The sequence below is a fragment of the Aythya fuligula genome, chromosome 3 (assembly GCF_009819795.1).
Source record: "Aythya fuligula isolate bAytFul2 chromosome 3, bAytFul2.pri, whole genome shotgun sequence".
In the NCBI taxonomy this organism is placed as follows: domain Eukaryota; kingdom Metazoa; phylum Chordata; class Aves; order Anseriformes; family Anatidae; genus Aythya; species Aythya fuligula.
The window spans coordinates 33,756,515-33,775,185 of record NC_045561.1 but is presented as its reverse complement, the minus strand read 5'-3'; the positions used below and the strand labels follow the sequence as shown (position 1 = coordinate 33,775,185).

Here is an 18,671-nt window from a genome sequence, read left to right as displayed (position 1 = left end):
TATAGAAATCAGAATTCCACTGAAGAGAGGCTCTAAGTCAAAATGTGTTCTCATGGTAACTAAATTCTGATTATGAAAAAAAAAAACAACAACAACAACAACAACAAAAACTATTGGTACTTGAATATGAATTAGAAATGCATATAGAGCTAAATGGTTCTGGAGTATATCTTGTCTGCATGTTTTCTGCAAAATCTTATCAGTTTGCTTAGTATCTTTGAACCATTCAGGTTGGAAGGGACTTGAGGATGTGATCTTGTCCAGACTCTTAATCAAAGCAGGGTTGTCTATGGCATAAGACCATTCTACTGAAGACTATGCAGTCAGGTCTTGAAAACCTTCAAGGAAAGAGAATCCAAAACTTTTCTGAGTAGCTTGTTCCAATATTTAATTATCCTCACGCAGTATACAGTTTTTCCTTTTCATTTGGTTCCTGTTTTCTCATGCTTCTAGGCCACCTGGAACTTCTTATTTTAATTTATGGCTGTTGTCTTTATTTTTCCCTTTTGCACCTTGGTGAAGAGCCTGGCTCAGCCTTTTTGATAACATGCTCTCAGGTATTGAAAAGTGCTGCTAGGTACAAGCCAATTTCCTCAGCCTCTTTGCAGTTTGTGTGCTCCAACCTCCAGAGCATCTTGGTGGTCCTCTCTGGCACTTAGATTTATCAGTGTTGTACTGGGGTCCAAAACTGGATATAATATACCAGTTAGGACCTAATGAGTGCCAAGTAATAACGAGAATATAAGAATAAAAGGGAGAATAATCCCTTTCCCAGAATGGACTCTGGAGGAACTCTTGCAACAAGCCTCCAGGAGAAAGACAAACTGTTAACCTCTACACATTCAACTAAACAATCTAGCCAATTTTCACCCATTTTGTAGTCTACCCATTTAAACTGTAACATCCCAACTAGGATACGGGGATGCTATGGGAGACCATGTTGAAACCTTGTTATTACCAAATACTTTTTCAGATATTTTTGTATAAATTTGGAGCTCTTGGCTTCCACATCAAATTTTACTCAGAAATTCTGAAACAATGTTAATAATAGCCAGTGCTCAATAATAGATTCTACTAGAAAAGACCTGAAAATGATTTTAAAATAGTTCTAACTATATAAGGTCTTTAGTGAAAACATATGAAAATTTAGATAAAACATGAATTAAGAAGTTTATCGCTTCTACTTGCAAGAGCTTATAGGATACTTGGATCAGTCAGTAGACAGAGAAAATACATGTGCATTACTTCACTGGCTATTTTTCCACATTGTTGCATGTCTGAACAGAGGGAAATAAAAAAAAAAAAAAAAAACATAAAAACTTTTTCCTCTCTGAAAAAGTCCTTATCAATGACAGAAAAAATGTTATATTTAACCAGACACAGAAAGACAGCATTATAAACATGATGTAAGTGCCTTTTATTTAACTCTTAAATGGCTAATACCTTAATATTGAAAAGACTGTCATATCCCAGTAGCTCTAACTCTCTCTGCATTTATCTTGAATAGACAAATAATGCTATTATCCTGCAATCTAATACTATTATACTGCAATCTTTGGCTTGATAACCTTATAGGTTTATTTTTTCTGTGAATTTCCAAAAAAAGAAAGAAAAGTCCTGAAAGAATGGGACTTGCTTTAGTAATACGTGACAGAGGGAGACAGAATTCTTCAGTACTGTAGTGATTTCCAAGCTGAAGTAAACACAAATATTTTGCATCTCTGTAAAAAGCAGACTAGCCGCTAATCCCTGTTTAATCTCTTTGAAGACTTCATTATTAACATGGATACGTTGGGCTCAACACTTGTGTTTTTCATATTCAGAATAATTCTTAATTAACAAGTTATATCAGACAGCTTTAATGTGTTTTCTGTTTGCTTATGCCATCATCCTATACATCTCTCACACTTTCTAATTTTCCATACCACTTCTGCTTATGAAGTTTTTCATTCTTTTTATTTTCTATTCTTGCCTGAACTGAGAATGAAATCATGACTTAGAATAAAGCATCATATAAGATCATATAAGCATATAGGAAATATGCACGATTTTGACTCCTTTGCAGGATCCTGAAGAAAAAAGATGAACTTTCTGCAAGGTAATTACTGAACTATATGTAACTGCAGAAACTGAACAGGGATGATAGGCAACCAGAGACAAAAATACAATGAAAATTTTATAAAAATACTAATTCTGTGGGATTTCTTTCTTTTTTCCCCATCTTTCAACAAATGTAGTTACCTCATGCTTTAATTTCCTACAGTCTTTTGGCTTTCTGTAACTTTCTATAAGCATGCATATAGTTTCTGAACATAGTATTACAAAATAGTTATACTGTATGTGTTACTGACCTTATAGTATTCAAGAACTAGGTATCATCCTGTAAGGTTCACAACTATTACTGTTTGGTATTCTGCTAACACCTTCAGTTTATATAGTTATATAGCAGTCTGAACTAAACAGTGACATTTTTTTTCAGAATTCTGACATAAAACGCAAGCAGAGACAGCAAGAATGTTTGTGGAAGTGCAGAACTATCAATCACAGGGAAACACATGGCATTTAGGGAAATGCTGCTGAGAAAGTACTGCAGCCACTTTTGATGTAACAGACAATATAGTCAATTTCCCACACCTCTAACATGAAATTTTATTTCTATTTGAAAAGCTCTTATTTGTTAAAATGAGGTGTTTTCAGCATGTTATGTAAATAACAGTATTATGTTAAATGATTAACAGGCTTACACTTTAGATACCCAAAGAAATGGCATATCAGAAATATATTTAAATCTCATGATCTTGCAGGAGTGATCTGGATAAAGCTTATTCAGCTTTTCTTTCTCCATTTTGAGAGCTAGATTTACAAACAAGAGCTAATTTAGCTTTTTATTCTAATATCAAAGGTCTTAGGAATGTGGACAATTTTGTTTTAAACAGATGCATATCCAATGAGTATAGTTTTGACTTTTTCACTGAAATATTCTCTTTCCAGTAATTTAATACCCATCATAGCATGACAGTGTTTTTCTACAAAAGTTTAGCCTGGTAGTTTGCTTGGAATATGTTTGAAAAATTATTGTACCTGGCACTGGCATAAAAAGTGGTCCTTATGCCCAGTGTGCACTGGTGAATATTCATGAAATCATCTGAAAGTTTTTTGCTACTTTCCAGAAAGGCATTTCATGCAGAATAAATTTGAAATAGGTTCTGTGGCAAGTCTCCTTCCGTTTTCTCTCTTATGAAAGATAATGAAATAAGGTATGAATTTTTCTGTCTTTCATGAATCCCAAAGCAAGAAAAATCTACTTTTAACGTTCATCCTAAATCGCTTTGGGAAAGATTCTTCTAACTTTAATTGACTCATTGTTTGTTTTGTAATAATCCCAAGCCATATGCTTTTTCAAGCTATTTAACTTGGGCTAGGTTGTTTTGGGAGAGAGCAATTAAATGTGTCCTTAAAAGGAATGCATATAATACATATGTCCTGTTAGCCTTTTGCTCTAAAGCCAAGCCAGTTGTGTTTTAATTACTGCATTGTTAATTGTAATTACAGTCACTAGTGTGCTTATGATATTCAAACTCTTGATCATAGCTTTGAAAACCTGGTTCAAAGAAACAGGACCGAGCCCCCATGATGAAAAGGATCCTATTAAAAACCACAATTAGCTACATTTTAACAACTTTTTTAAAAAGAAAACAAGTTTACATATGTTTTTGCTCTTCCCTCTTCTTATCATTTGGAAGGTTTAGTCTAAACATGGGTATTAAGTCAGGATCTATTGTTATTTTTATTTACCAAATCCAGGATTTTAATCCATAAATTTTTATTTATTTATTTATTTATTTATTTATTTTTTTACCTAGAAATGTGTTTCATTCAGTCTCTTCAGTATTTGAACACCCTCAAGCTGTAGAAAAACAGAATGGGGAAGATCTCATGAAACAGAGGGGTTAGGTTTTTGTTGTTGCTTTTAAACCAAGTCTTATACAATGCTGTAGGCAACTACTTTTATTTTTTTTTACTATGTCAGCTCTGAATTCTTAATTTGCAAATAGGCAGTATTCATATGTACTAAAAGGCTCTGTAAGTGTTTTATTTTAGCTTTCTAAAGCTTTTTTTGATAGCTTATTATTTTCCATAATATTAATGTGCTGGATTTAGTTGAGAGCATCTAGGGAGTTTATTTTAAATCTGCTTGACCTGTAGACCCAATTCCACTTCAAATGCTGGGATTCCAAACTGGGAAATAGAGCTAAACCAGATTGCTTTGAACAGAAGATAATAGCAATTTTTTATTTTATTTTTTTTTATTATTTTTTTTTTAGGACAAAGATACAAACACATGTCCTTAATTAACTAATTCCAAAGACAGTCCAGCCTCTGCTTTGGACACCATTTCTCTATAAGAGAAAGGATTCTATGTTCAGCACATGGCGAGGTTGTTTTCCCCCTCTAGCAGTCTTGTTTTTCAATGTTAAAAGTGAGCAATATTGTTTGCAGTTACATTTCTCCCAGTAGAAGAAGCAGCTGAAAGCAAGGAAGATTTTCTCAACTAGAAGAAGGGAATTCGTAATATAAAACTTGAACACTCTTCTGTAAGATGATTAAATAGAGACAGCCTGAAGCTCTCTGCCTGGGAAAGACTGTAGTGTGGCACAATTTCCTTTTCTTTTCAAATGTCTCAGCTATTTGCATTATTGTATCCTTATCTATTACACTTTGAAAAGTGTGGATCTGCAGTAGCTCTTCCTCACAGCTGAAGAACGAACTCAGATTAGGTGTATCACCCAGCTTTCACAGTTTTCTAGTTGTGTGTTGCTGTAATTACTATGATTCAGGTCATCCATGCAGTTGTAGCTGTTTTGGATGGTTAGCTTCTCTTTTTTCATTGGTCTACAAATTCACTGTAGACATGAAGTCCTGTTCATTGACTTCTGTAACAAACTGTTGGATTTTAGCAACCCTAGCAAGTGTTAGCTAGCTTTGAAGATGAGAACCTGAGGATCAAGAGGTGATTGTCAGTTGTACAGTACATTGCAGTATTATGGTATTTATTTTCCATATGTGTATTGAGTAAGAGTTCAGAGAATATGATTTTTAACAACATAATCAGCAAAATTTAATTTTCTGTAGCAGGCATAATGTGGATAGTTCACTTTAGAATACTGCAATCTGAAAAATTTGTTGAAGAGAAAACATTATTTTAGAAACTGATATTGCCACCTAACTAAAATAGAAAATATTTTTGAAATTTTGTTTTTAATATCATGCTTGCCATTGAGTTTGTATGAAAACGGTAATTATTTGGTCTAAGTTGTACCCTGCTAACCAATGGAATGAAGCCAGCTAAGGGACTTACGTAAAATGTAGGCAAAAGTTCATATAATAATTAAAATGCGAATGTTTAAGTGCTTCTAAAGAAGAGATTGCAGCAGTGTCTGCCATTGCTTTGGCCAGTCAGTTGCCCCTTTAGGATGTGTAAATACCCTCTTGTCATTTGTGGATGTTTCATTTAGGGGAGGAAAAAAAATAAAATAAAGGTTTGGCATTTCAAACATCTGTTACAAGAGGGAGATAATCCCCATATAAAGGGAAGGAGTAGAAAAGATAAAACATTTGCCAGTTGTGTTTTTTGAGAATTATATACTCAGGTAAAATCACATCCCTGATGCTTTATATCTTCTTCTCTGTGAGAGAAGGATGGAACTTGAAGACTGTTTTCTATACCATTTAGCACACTTCCTGAAGATAAAAGTATTTGTGAGGATGTGTATGGAATGAATCCTTGAGACCTCTATTTTTTTTCTTCTTTTGTTTGTACTTTTCCAATTTGGTAAAAAATTCAGTGCATTCTCCCTAATTCTCCCTAATATTATGATGAACCAGTGCTGAGAATTCCAATTCTCTTACTTGCCTTTTCCTTTTTAAAATTGCTGTTTTTATCAAAAACAAGAGAATACAGTTAAGAATACAGAATCACAGAATCACAGAATTTCTAGGTTGGAAGAGACCTCAAGATCATCGAGTCCAACCTCTTACCTAACACTAACAGTCCCCACTAAACCATATCCCTAAGCTCAACCATATCCCTAAGCTCAATACAGTACAATCTTTTCAGTCACTAAAATCTCTTTATCTTTCCCCTTTTAAATTGTCCTTTCAAAACATCTTTGATGCAGGTTTAAAGCAGGCAATGCTGTATGCCAAATAGACTAGCTCATTTATTGACTTTCAAATACATTAAAAGTAACGGGATGAATGTCATGAATAACGTTAGTAATGTGGTTATTGTAAGTCAGTTACTGGCCTTAGGATAATGAGAATAGAGATTCTCAAGTTTGAGATGACAGAAACAGTAAGGATCTTCCTGAGTGTTGGAGGCACCTTCCAGAATAAACAGGTAATTTTAGAAAGGATTTAAGAGGTGGAAATACAGGATTAGAAAACTTAAGCAACTTGGCTTTATGTTTATTTTACTTATCACTCAACCACTTCTTTACTTAGGTTGCTACTTTGGGACTGTGATGATCGGAGTTACAGCTACTATATTGAGGTCTCAACAAATCAGCAGCAATGGACTATGGTGGCTGATCGCACAAAAATTTCCTGCAAGTGAGTTTAACTTTTTTCCTCTTATTTGCACAAAGCTGGAACTTGAAAACTTTTTATTTTCCTTTTGTTTGGTATTTAAATAGATGACTTTTTGATTGTGAAAAGAATGATCACTGCATAACCTATAGATCACAAATTCCAGACTAGTATAAGTACAACTTCAGGAAGTTGTAGGTTCTCATCTGGCTAAATATTTAGGCTCTCAAACCAGGATCAAGTTGTGAAGAGCCAGATGAGTACTATGTTTTCCAGTTTCATTCATTCTCAGAAACAGCCCGGCTTCCATACATTTGGTTTTGTGAGCCCTGTGAGTTAAATCATGTTTGTCCAAAGTTCAATTTTATGGTTAAATCACCCCTTGTTGAGAAACGTGGTAGGGGAGAGAAGAGAGCTTGGTAAAGGATTTTCTTTACCAAATGTATCCCACCCCTACCGAAACACATAGAAGCTTGATACAGAGAGTTGAAAGGGATGGAGGAAGTGAGGGTTGGGACAAAACCATCACAGATCACCCACTGAACTCAGTTACCTAGCCTGGCCTTCTCTCAGTGATGACCATGTGGTCAGTGCACGTAGGACACGTACTCTGCTTTTGAACACGCCCCTTCCATAGGGAGAGGAAAAAAAATGCTTCATAAAAAGAGAAAAGGGAAGAAAAAGTTTCCTTTTTATTTTATGCTTCACTCAGAAGAATTCAGGTATGAATACTCTCGACATATTTACTCTCTATCAGCTTTCCTGTAATTATTGAGTCTGCTGATAAAACCTGTTCTAATGTGGAAGAATAATTCAGTGTTGATAGCAAACTTAAACAATTTGATAGTTCTAATTCCAACTGGGACTGAAAAGATAGGCTGCAAATTTATACATGTTACATATACAGAAGCTAGGCATGCCCAGCAATCAGTGAATGTTGATAGGATATAATCTCCTGGCTGATCCCCAGGGAAGCTCAGACTGACAAAAATCTTATTTCTCTCCTTCTTTCTCCCCAGTCAGTTTTCGATAAGACATTCTTTCTTTTGTGGGACAAAACTGAAGTCATCAGCTGTGTAGTGACAGCTGCCACCCATCCTGTATTAGTGCCAAGTGGTTGAGTTATTCAGTCCTCTTCTAGCAACACTGCTGATGCACATTTCCTAAAGTTTTTGTTCTTTCTCTTAACGTATCCAATTCAAAGATGCATTTACAGTGCAGGCTAGACATGCGGGTGAAGGAGAACTTGACACATTCTTTCACTGTATGTAAAAGACAGGGTATTGATGAGCAGAAATCCTGGGTTCTGCCTTCAGTTCTGGAGAAAGTGTGAAGAATATGCAATCATTTTCAAAGATATCACCGTGTGATGGAAAAAAAAATAAATCTTTTTTCTTTTTTTGTTTGTCCCAGCAGTGGGAGTAGAGAGTAAAAATGTTTTGCGCTTCATATTTGTACATTTTGATACTAATAGCCTAGACCAGCCAAAAGGAACATTTTGTTAAGTATGCACAGTGCAGCTGGAATTGCCAGTTGATTGCTCAGTTCAAGTATCTGTTCACAATGTTCAAACCAGGGGTTTTTGAAACCCTTAACCTTGGACAAATATAGGTGCATTCCTGAACTGCAGGTAGCTGTTGCCTCATGATACACACTTCAAGTTATTGACTCAAAACATAAGTGCTCTGGCAGTTCTCAAAGCAGTGGCTGCAGGAACTGTTTTCATGTGAATTAGAGAATTGTACTTTCCCTAATTTCTTGCTCTAACAGACATGCATCCAGCTTCCAAAATGACTGTCTTAAATTTAAAGTCTACTGATTTATAGTGTTGTAACACTGTCTCTACCTGTTCTCAACAAATAATGCCCTTGTCCTAAAACTTAAAATTACAAAAGCTCAGTGAACTCCAGAACAATTCAATTTAGCAAAGAGTAGAAAATTGTAAAGAAAAAGGATCAATTTGAAAAATCTTTCATGTATCTTTTTCATTTGAAAAATGTTTCATTTTAAAACTTTTTATCCTCTGCAACTACATTTAAATACTATATAACCTGTAAATGCGATAAGTTAAAAGATTTGTGGAATGCACCCCAGCCCTATCCCGCGGTTTTCAAGTGATTTATTTGCATTTGAGAGCATTTTGTTATTAAATTTAAATCTTTTGCACTTTATGGTCAGCAAATCACATCTTTACAGCCACCTCACCAAAGAAAACTATTTAAATACATTAGATTTTCAAAAATGCTGAAGTGACTTCGGCTCAAAAATTACTTTGATTATAATAGCAGATTGCTACATCTAAATAGTACATGTATATGTACATAGATACACATACATAAAATGTTTATAAATTTATACATTACATATTCATATACATAAAATAAAAAGCTTTATAAATAGTACTATAGACATGGCAAAGGCTACAAAAATTAGGACTTTTTTTGTAAAGAACAGAGGATCATAATTGCTTACAGTTAGAGATGGACCACTTCCATTTTATTGAAAAATGGTGTTACTATGACCAAAAAAAGCTAACATTTTATGGTGTTCAACAATGGTGGAGTGTAGAGTGGAAGAGACATCATCATTCAGTGACTCATGCACTGAATGAAGCCCCTCACTTTATACTTGTAGGGCAAGGTTTCAGTTTGGTGAAGTAGACATCTTAATAAAGAAGAGAAAATCGAACCACTTTCAATTTTTCAGTTTCTGTACTTAAAAAATAATAATAATTGAAATATGTGGATTTATTTCTACAAGAAAAACAAACAAGTTATTTTAGCTTTACAGAGGAGACGAAGAGCTGGATTTTAACCAAGATTAACAGATGCTGCATTAAGGCAGAAATGGTGCAATTTGTCTGTTTTACCATTATAGGGTAATGGTTAAAATACTCCTGTTAGATGCAAGAGATTTATTTTCTCTAGTACTGAGATTTTAGTTTCTTACTTAAGCCACTTTATCTAATGTGTTCTAGATTGAGTTCTTATATGAAGTAGTTTGTGGACTTTTGTGCAGAGTACAGGCATCTCACCTCCCACAGGGCTTTTAACTTTTCATTTACAGTTAACAGTTCATTCTGTCTCTGTCCTTCCCCTTACCATGAATACATTGGTATATTATGCAAACATCTCAGTTCCAAAAGAGAGAAATTTGACTCAGAACGCCTTTTAGTCAAGCATTTCAAGCACTCCCCAAGGACAAGCAAGAATCAGTTTGTGCGCTGTGACTGACTTATCCTAGGGTTTAAGGAACCAGTTAAGGATTCTCACATTTAGCAACTTGCCATAACCACACTACAGCATAATAGGACAGAAGCAACTACACCCTTGTCTCTTCAGTCTTCATTATTTTTATGAATGCAACAGCCCTCTCTCTCTCCGTCGGAGTTTGCAACTATTTTTTGTCTCATCTGAATCCTGATTTTTTTAGTGAATGCTAGGCATCCTAGCACTCAAAAATATGAACTCTAATCACTTAGTTTTATGCATATCTTTGTTAAAAAAATAAATAAATGTAGGTATGTCCTTGGGATTATGATTGCCTGTTTGACTACAGGTACCTCTCAGAGCAACTGTCAACTGAGAATCTGTTATTTAATATTATTATATGTGTATTTGTGTGAGGCTGAAATACGAATTCTTTGAAAAAGTATACCCCAGATTATCGCTGTTTCTTTTAAAAATTTTAGATATGTGGGTGAATTCTAGGTGGTTGATGACATCTTGAAATCCTGGGCTTACACTTCCTGGCGTTAGGTCTGTGGTAAATATCCTGCAGTAGACTCTAGAAAAGTAACTCACTTGTTTTTCTCTGCAGAGTATGCAGCAGTAGCAAATGAAAGTGGATGGAGTTAGAACTCAAGAGAATTTCACAGGGGCCTATATTCAAAGAGATAGAATACTTGCAATGAGAAAATTTACTTTGCTAGTTATATTCTCTATTCTCTTTTTCTGTCTTCAAAGACATGTGGGTAAGATCTGTTTGCTTTGCTCTTCACTGCCTGGCTTTCTGTCTGCATACTCTTTCAGTGGAGTTACAGTCCTTTGCTGAAGTCATTAGTGTGCTGCCTTGCAAAGTGATCTGTGAGGTCACCACATCATTTTGCTGCATCTCTGGCATGCGGGATAGAGTGACCCATAAAGGCAGCAAACACAAACCTCAACAGACATCTCTGATGATTTTTAAGTGGCAAACAAAACAATGAGAAAGAAAATAAAATCAAATTCTGCTTAAATAGCATATATTGATTTTGGCAGTCTACTGAAGTATGAAGTTTCCCTTTAAACTCTCAGTATGCTGCTTTGGGTTGTTCTAATGATATTTTCAATGTAGTATTTTGTGTAAATTAATAATTCAGTGCTCAAAGACAGAACCTGACAGACTACTTCTAACCTCCTCATCTCTCACAGCCTTTTAAAAAGGCTTATGACAAACTGGATGCCTGTTATCTTCACAGGGAAAGCTTCCTTACCTCCCCTAAGTGATAGCCAATTAATGCATACTGGTTGTTGTCTAATTGCCAATTTTAAAATGCCCTATGTAGGCATTTTTTTTCTTTTCCACAATAAACTGTTTTCCTCTACACAGTATGACAGTAATGAAAAACAGCCATGTTTTGTTCTATTTTTTTAAGCATTTATGATAAGTTGGCTTGAGCACGTTAGTGTTGAATAATAGTCGTGCACTTGTTAAAAAAATTTGCTGACAAAAGGGATGAAAGTCAAATGAAAACCAAGATACCAAAGGCCAGTAGGAGTCAGACCTCAGAGTTAACGACTATTTTGATAAAATAAGTCCCATGAAGACAAATATGAAACAGGCAATCATGAAGGTTATCAACAGAGTATCATTTTTAAAGTTCTCTTGTATAGTTACTGTAAAATGGATGTAATCCATGATAGCAGATGTATAATGTGAAGTTTCCCTGTAGGAAAAAAAAAAGGAATTGAATACTCTGACAGAATTTGGGAGACAATAAATATTGTTTATTTATGAGCAGTTCTAGGGCAATTGGTATCAACTGTCTATATGGCTGTCTAGGGACAGATTCATCATTTTCCTGGTGAAGGGCATGGTTTCATTTTCAAAAGGTTTATAACACTTGTGGGGTTCTGCTGGACTTGTTTTAGGTCCTGTTCTCTTTAATATTTTCATAAATGACTTGGTTGGAGGACTTGGAGCTATACTAGGTTTGTGGATGACACTAAATTGGGAGAGGCTGTTGACTCCCTTGAGACTACCCAGGAGGCCTTGCAGAGAGATATTGACAAATTAAAGGGCTGGGCAATCACCAATTGCATGAAGTTTAACAAGAGCAAGTGCCTGATTCTGCACCAGAGACCCTGGATAAATATAAATGGGAGATAAGAGGCTGGAGAACAGCCTCGTGGAAAGGGATGTGGAGGTTTTAGTAGACAGCAAGCTGAGTATGAATCAGCAGCATGTCCTGGAAGCCAACAGGGCCAATCATGTCCTGGGGTACATTGAGCAGAGCATTGCCAGCTGATCAAGGGAAGTAGTTGTCCTGCTCTACGGTGGTGCAGGCTCACTGTGTGCAGTTTGGGGCACCACAATCTAAGAATGGCATAAAACCATTAGAGAACATCCAAAGGAGGGCTACAAGGATGAGGGGTCTGGAGGGGAAGATGTTAAGGAGAGTCTGAGGTCCCTTGGTTTGCTCAGCCCCGAGCAGAGCAGGCTGAGGGGAGGCCTCATGGCAGCCTGCAGCTCCCTCACGAGGGGAGCGGAGGGGCAGGCGCTGAGCTCTGCTCTCTGGGGACAGCAACAGGACCCGAGGGAATGGCATGGAGCTGGGACAGGGGAGGGTCAGGCTGGGGGTTAGGGAAAAGTTCTGCACCCAGGGGGTGGTCAGACACTGGGACAAGCTCCCCAGGGCAGTGGTCATGGCAACAAGACTGCAGGAGTTCAAGAAGCACTTGGACAGTGCTCTCAGATAACATGCTCAGAATTTTTGGGTGGTCCTGAGTGGAGCCAGGAGTTGGACTTGATGATCCTTGTGGATCCCTTCCAACTCAGGATATTCTGTGATTCTATATTGCATTATATCAACTTGTTTTTCTGCTGGACTCATGTTAATTATGCAAAGTATACTGCTGTTATGATAGACGTTTAATAACTTCCAAACTTAATTTCTTATTTCCATTGCTTATTATCTTATTATCTTATTATGTAATAGGTATTTCAATTCCTAAATTCCGAGCTCAGTTTCCTCTCATTTTTTTTTTTATAGTTTGCCTGGATGTAATTAGAAGTTTCTTGTGAAAAGCCCTTTGGGATGTGGATGCAAGTTTCATTAACAAAATTTATTTTTCTTTAACTGGTCCTGTTAATTTTTCAAGAATAATTTTCAGCCTTGAGGTTTATTGCTCTTGTTCAGTGTTTCAAATTTTCATTCTATGATGTCCTGTGTGCTTTTTGAGTTTTCGGACCCTGCTTATTTCCTTTGATATCAAGTTGCAGGTAAAGAACACTCTAGAGAGATCCAAGGCTAAAAACAGCTATTGCATTTAACTGCTCTAAACAGCTTTTTTAATGCACAACAAGTGTTTTTCATTTTGTTTGAGGAATTAAAGGTAGAAAATAGTTCCAGTTTGCAAAATATTAGTGACAAACTCTTTTTTTTTCCCCCTGCGTATACATATGTGAAATCATAGTAAACTCTATCGTAGTATGGATATTTCTTTTGATTTAGAGTTATGTACTCATACATGTAGCTCCTCATACTTTACCACAAATATAGAAGTTTTTTCATCTTGTCCCCCTCTGTGATCTCATCTGCAGTTCACTCATACCCACTTTCCTCCATTGCTTTCTCCTTAACCACTTTCATCCGACCATCTTCTCTTATAATAAAATATCTTAAACATTTCTTAACTGTTTTGCCCTTCCAACTGTCCATATGCTCACATTGTTTCTTCTGTGGCTTCCCATTTGTCTCGCATGTATTTATTATCCTGCCATACCAAGAAAGAGAAAATAAAATTTTTGTCTAATTTTTGTCTAGTCCTTAGTTCTGTTTCATGCCTGAGCTCCCAAGTGGCAGAGTGGAACAGGATAAAAAGAGTTGTTCTTGTACCTGTTATGTCAAGCAGTGTATTTAAAGCACAGCTCATCCTATTGTACGCGGAGTTAATTTCACAGCAGAAATGTTCTTGTACCTCATGTCAAACAGAGTGTATTTTGACCACAGTTCATTCTATTTTACATGAAGTTTAATTTCACAGCAACTCTGTGAAATCTGAATGTCTTCTCTAAGTCCAGGTCTTGGTGCAGCCACATTCATACAATACAAAGATGAAATATAGTTAAGCAAGATGTCTGGGAAATTGCTACATTGTTAAGCTCAATTTCAATTCTCACTTCAGAAAAATAAACTGAGGTTTCTCATTAATCTGTTCATTATGTTGCTAGTAATGCCTACTGAAGCAAGTCAGACAGATATAAAGGGTCATTTTGTGTAATTATTGAGCTTAAAAGCCCTGAACGATTGAGGCACTGAAGTACGTATTTTACCTTGTGTTTATATGCTCGCATTTTGAAAGATTCTCATAAAGCAAAAGAAGAAAGAAGCTGCAGCTTCACATACCTGCCTTATTAAGCACAAAGATTTCACAGGCACAAACTGGAGTTGTATACTATTTCAGAACATTAGGAGGCTCTTGGAAGCGTGAAAATTCTGCATCTAGTATTTAATTTGCTGCCTTTTATTTTAGCTGAGTCTAGTTTGATTAAGAAAGGCCTGGTTTCTTTTAAGTTGTTTCTTAACAGTGATTCGGGACCACAAGGTTTTCAAATTGCTAGTGTCTTATGCTTTTTTTCCACTGTTATTTTCTGTTCCTTGTTGCTTTTCAGCCACAAATATGCTTGGATTTTTTGAACAAGCCTTGAAAAGAGCAATAAGGAGTTGCAGACTGCAGTGCATGTCATTGAATGCTTTACCACGCTGCAGCTCTGCATGCACCATAGGCATTGAAGCTTGTGTAGCTCTTTTTTGCTTTGCTCTGCTTTGCCATGTGACTGCCATGTTCTCAGGATGTTAATGTGAGGATGGAGCAGAAAACATCACGGTAACACTGTCATGAATTTGGATGTCAGCTCAGTTCCGCCTCAGAGAAAACAAGCAATAACCAATAATACTGATAGTTCTATTAGGTGTTTTTCTCCCATGCAATCAAAGCCTTGAGTGTGTCTTTGGAGACCTCTGAAAATTGTCAAGCTACTGATATAAATAATTGTATGTTTTAATATTTCATAATATATCATCTAGGAAAAATACATTTTGATGAGGGGAGAAGAAGGAAACTTTAAATAATTATTATCCTAAAGTGTGTCACTGATGTACACAAAAAGCTTTATAAAAGGAAACTCTATGGAGAGCCGAGCTGTGCTGACCGATCTAAATTACTCTTGTTCTTTTCTGGGTTAGAGGGACTAAGCACAGAGAAGACTTTAAACCCTTAGCCTACAACAGTGAAATCTCATGGAGTTTTCCAAACCCCTAGTGTTCACTAGAAATGGGCAACCTGATTCCTATGTTGCTGAATTACTTTTCACTTTAACTGTTTTTTGTTTGTTTGTTTGTTTGTTTTTTTAATATTTCAAACAGTCTGATACATCCTGAAGAAAGGAATAGGCCTTACTCCTCCATGAGTGCTTAATCTACTTATGAGTATGATATTCTGTTGATCATGCTTTGCAGTAAGCAATAGTTTTCTACTTCTCTTTGATAAATAAAAGGAAGTTCAATTTTCATAGTAAGAAATTTAGTTTAAAATGAATGTGTGAGCACTTTTTTATTGAATGTTTTTTCAAATAAAATGTTTAAGTTTATGTAAAATATCTATTGTATAATCTCCCAGATAGTCTCACATTTAAAATAGAAATCAAATTATTTATTTTTATTCATTTGTATCAAATAGCAATAATTATTATTTACTACACTGACATTTCAGTAGAAGTTAAACTTCCTAATGTCTTTTCCTTTTTGATTCTTGCCAGATAGCTTTCTAATGGTTTTGTGATAGAACATTAAACTTTTAAGTTATTCTTACTGTAAGAGATTACATTTTAATATAAGCTAGTTCTCACTCTTTACAGTTAACCGCTGCTTTACTGCAAGGGCTGGATATAGCAGGGTTTTTCAGTAAGTGTATTTTCATTCTGCTTTGAAGGGTGAAAGCACTTAAAAAAGCAAGTGCTTCCCTAAGAGAAGGGAGAGGGAGACTGTCTTAATTGTTTTATGAACCCCATTTTTTTTTTTCCTCATAATCAGATATGCTCTTTCTCTCCTTTTCTTTCCTTTTCCTGATTCTCAAATTTTTGGGCTCCTGTTTATAAGGCATAGTGTGTTTGGTTTAGCCACTTAGGGATTTGTTTGCTGTGTTATGAATGTGGATGAGATTAGATCTGTCTGGTTTCTGGCTGCTGTTATTCTTGCATGTTCTGCACTAGCCATCCTTTCATTTATATGTTCATCTTTGCGACTACTCATCCCTATTGAATTTGAGCAAGGCCAGCTGGTGGCAGAGTTGCTGATTTTTGTGCTGCCATCTAAATGGTCACGATGCTTTCATGCCATGGTGCTTTCATCACAAGCTGCTGTGCTGTCATTTATCTGAAGCATGGCCTTCCTGTACATTCCTTGCCTCCTGTTTTTGATGCCTGTGAGTTTTAATCCAACATACAGTTCCAGATGATTTCTCAAATGTGCAGAAATTGATGACGTTTAAATTAGAATTTACCAATGCAAAGTCATGGGTTGGGTAATGCAATTTCACCTTCTATTCTGACACAGCAGTTTTTCGAACTCACTACTGAGCAATAGTTGAAAGACTGTTGCACACCAGTTTGAGTTTTTGTTTGAACAAGCAGTTTCTAGGGCTTTTCAGTAGGACTTTTGATTGTAGTTCTACCTCTTTCTTTAAAGATTATATTAATTTACTTTACACTTTCACCTTTTCATTACTGTACACTTTTCATTACATGCACTTTGGCATTTTATGGTAAATCTGTCATTCTGAGACATCAACCACCTCACAGGCTTTTTGTTTAATTTTTCACGTGCATTGGGTAAATTCAAATATGCTTCAATGTCAATGTCTTTCTCAGTCCATTTTATTTTTCCTTTAATGCCAGAGATACAGCATTCCTTCATAGACAGAATATTTGTTGGGGGGGGGGGGGGCTGTTTCTGTATATTTATCATATTTGGTGAATAGATGTTGCAGAGCTAGTACTTAGATTTTAACAGTGTGAGTATTGTCACCTTCAGAAAATTAACTTCTCTATGCAGAGAAGTGCTAGATTAAACCAGTATGAGCAAGGGAAAGCTTTTTTTCAGAGGAAGTGAAGGTTCTTACCACTACTGACATCACTTTCCCCGTGCCTTTAAAAATATATATTTTTTCCCTTAAAGTACTGATTTAATTTCCTCCTTCCAACCTACCTAACCCACTAGAAAAGGAAGACAATGTTTTTCTTCATATTTCCTTTTAGCTCAGTGAATAGTTCAGTGAATGTTCAGCTATTTGGCATGCATATTCTGGAGCACACTCCGTGTAGTGGGTGGGTTGTTGTCCTGGGCAATTGGAGAGTTGGCTTCAAGTTCCTGCTTGGAAGCAGAGGGAGTTTGACCTCCCCTCTTCTTGTGCTCCAAGTTAAGAGCCCTTATCCCACTCTACAGCAGGAGGGAAAGGGCTCCTCCCCTTCCATTTTGGAACATCTTTACTATCAACTTTCCTTCTATTCTGCATTTACTTGAATGTGGTACCATGCCTGTTTTCAGTATCTGCCACCAAAACAGCTAATTACCAGTGTTAATGAATCAGGATTGGCAGAACCAATACTAAGTTCGCAAGGATGATTTGTGTTTTATAGGTAGGGAACGCTCCTGGATACTGAAGCTCTGAGACCTGGTCTATGTATTCATACTCCTGAGATGTAATCACAAAACTTTGTCCTCTCCCCTTTGTGCCTTTTCTTCTTGACTTAATCTGTCATTTCTGCCAGGCTGAAAAAATAAATCAAATGATACAAGCACTGTTTTTAATAGTGAAATATGAAACCTCTATGCTTTTGGAAAGCCTAAGGGCACAGAAAAAAAAAATCTGAAATGCAGAGAATTAAATTGAAAGAAATATTTGCTTATGTTGATGAATGCAAGATTTTGAGACACTAAGATGGAGATCCGAGCAGCCCTTTTCTGAAGCAATGTATCTGGTCTGCAAACATTCTGTATAGCGTAGAAGTACAAGAAATGAATGTATCCTTGAGAGTTACAGCATGAATACGTGGATATATTTTGCCTGATTGCACTGTGGTCACTTTTTAATATTAAAGAATATCAGTAAGATGGGGAGTTACACATTGCATATTTTTTCACTGTATAACACTATTTAGTAGGTGCAGACTAAATGTGAAGATAATAGGAAATGATCACTGTGTCATTTACCAGGATGAAATTATAAGTAAACATTAATTTTGTCTTCTAAAATGAAATTAAAAACTGTAGTCAGAATCTAGGCTGTTAGTCTGTATTGAAACAAGCACTACAGTTTTTTGATGGTCAGTCTCGCCTATTTGACACTCTGCTGTTTGCCATGGAAAAGCTATTTTATAGGGTAAGAAAACTTGATCTTAGTAGGTTTATTCCTCTTTTTGCTTTTACACTGTGGTTGAGCTTTACCTCAGCGTGTTGTGCCCCTCTCAGATATTTTAAATTCCTGCTCTCCTGTTTCTGTGGTTGCTTGCTCGCATGGGCTCTGAAAATTGACTTAAATATTTCCCCTCAATAAAGCACCTGGGCCCCACTTTAACCTATGACATAAAGCCTCTTGACCTATGACAATTCAGGAAAAGCCTGTTGTCTTAACAGCTCTTCTCCAGCTATTGCCAACTCTGCTCAACGTAACAAAAATCCAATTTTTCTTAATAGGAGAAGAATACTACTCCTCTCTTGCATTCTGTTAAGCAAAGTTTTGTTTGTTTGTTTGTTTTTTCCTCCAATCAGCACAAATTCTCAGCTTTTGTGTCAGAACTCAAGGATGCTGATTACCACTTCT

At 36.1% G+C, this 18,671-nt stretch overlaps 1 protein-coding gene across 1 annotated transcript in view; it reads left to right on the top strand.

Annotated features, from left to right (window-relative positions):
- The window catches only part of BTBD9 (BTB domain containing 9), a 117,475-nt gene that overhangs the window by 84,649 nt on the left and 14,155 nt on the right, over positions 1-18,671 (top strand). The window contains exon 10 of the mRNA XM_032185080.1: positions 6,505-6,612. Coding sequence (XP_032040971.1) covers positions 6,505-6,612 — 108 coding nt within the window. The remainder of the gene's footprint in view (positions 1-6,504; positions 6,613-18,671) is intronic.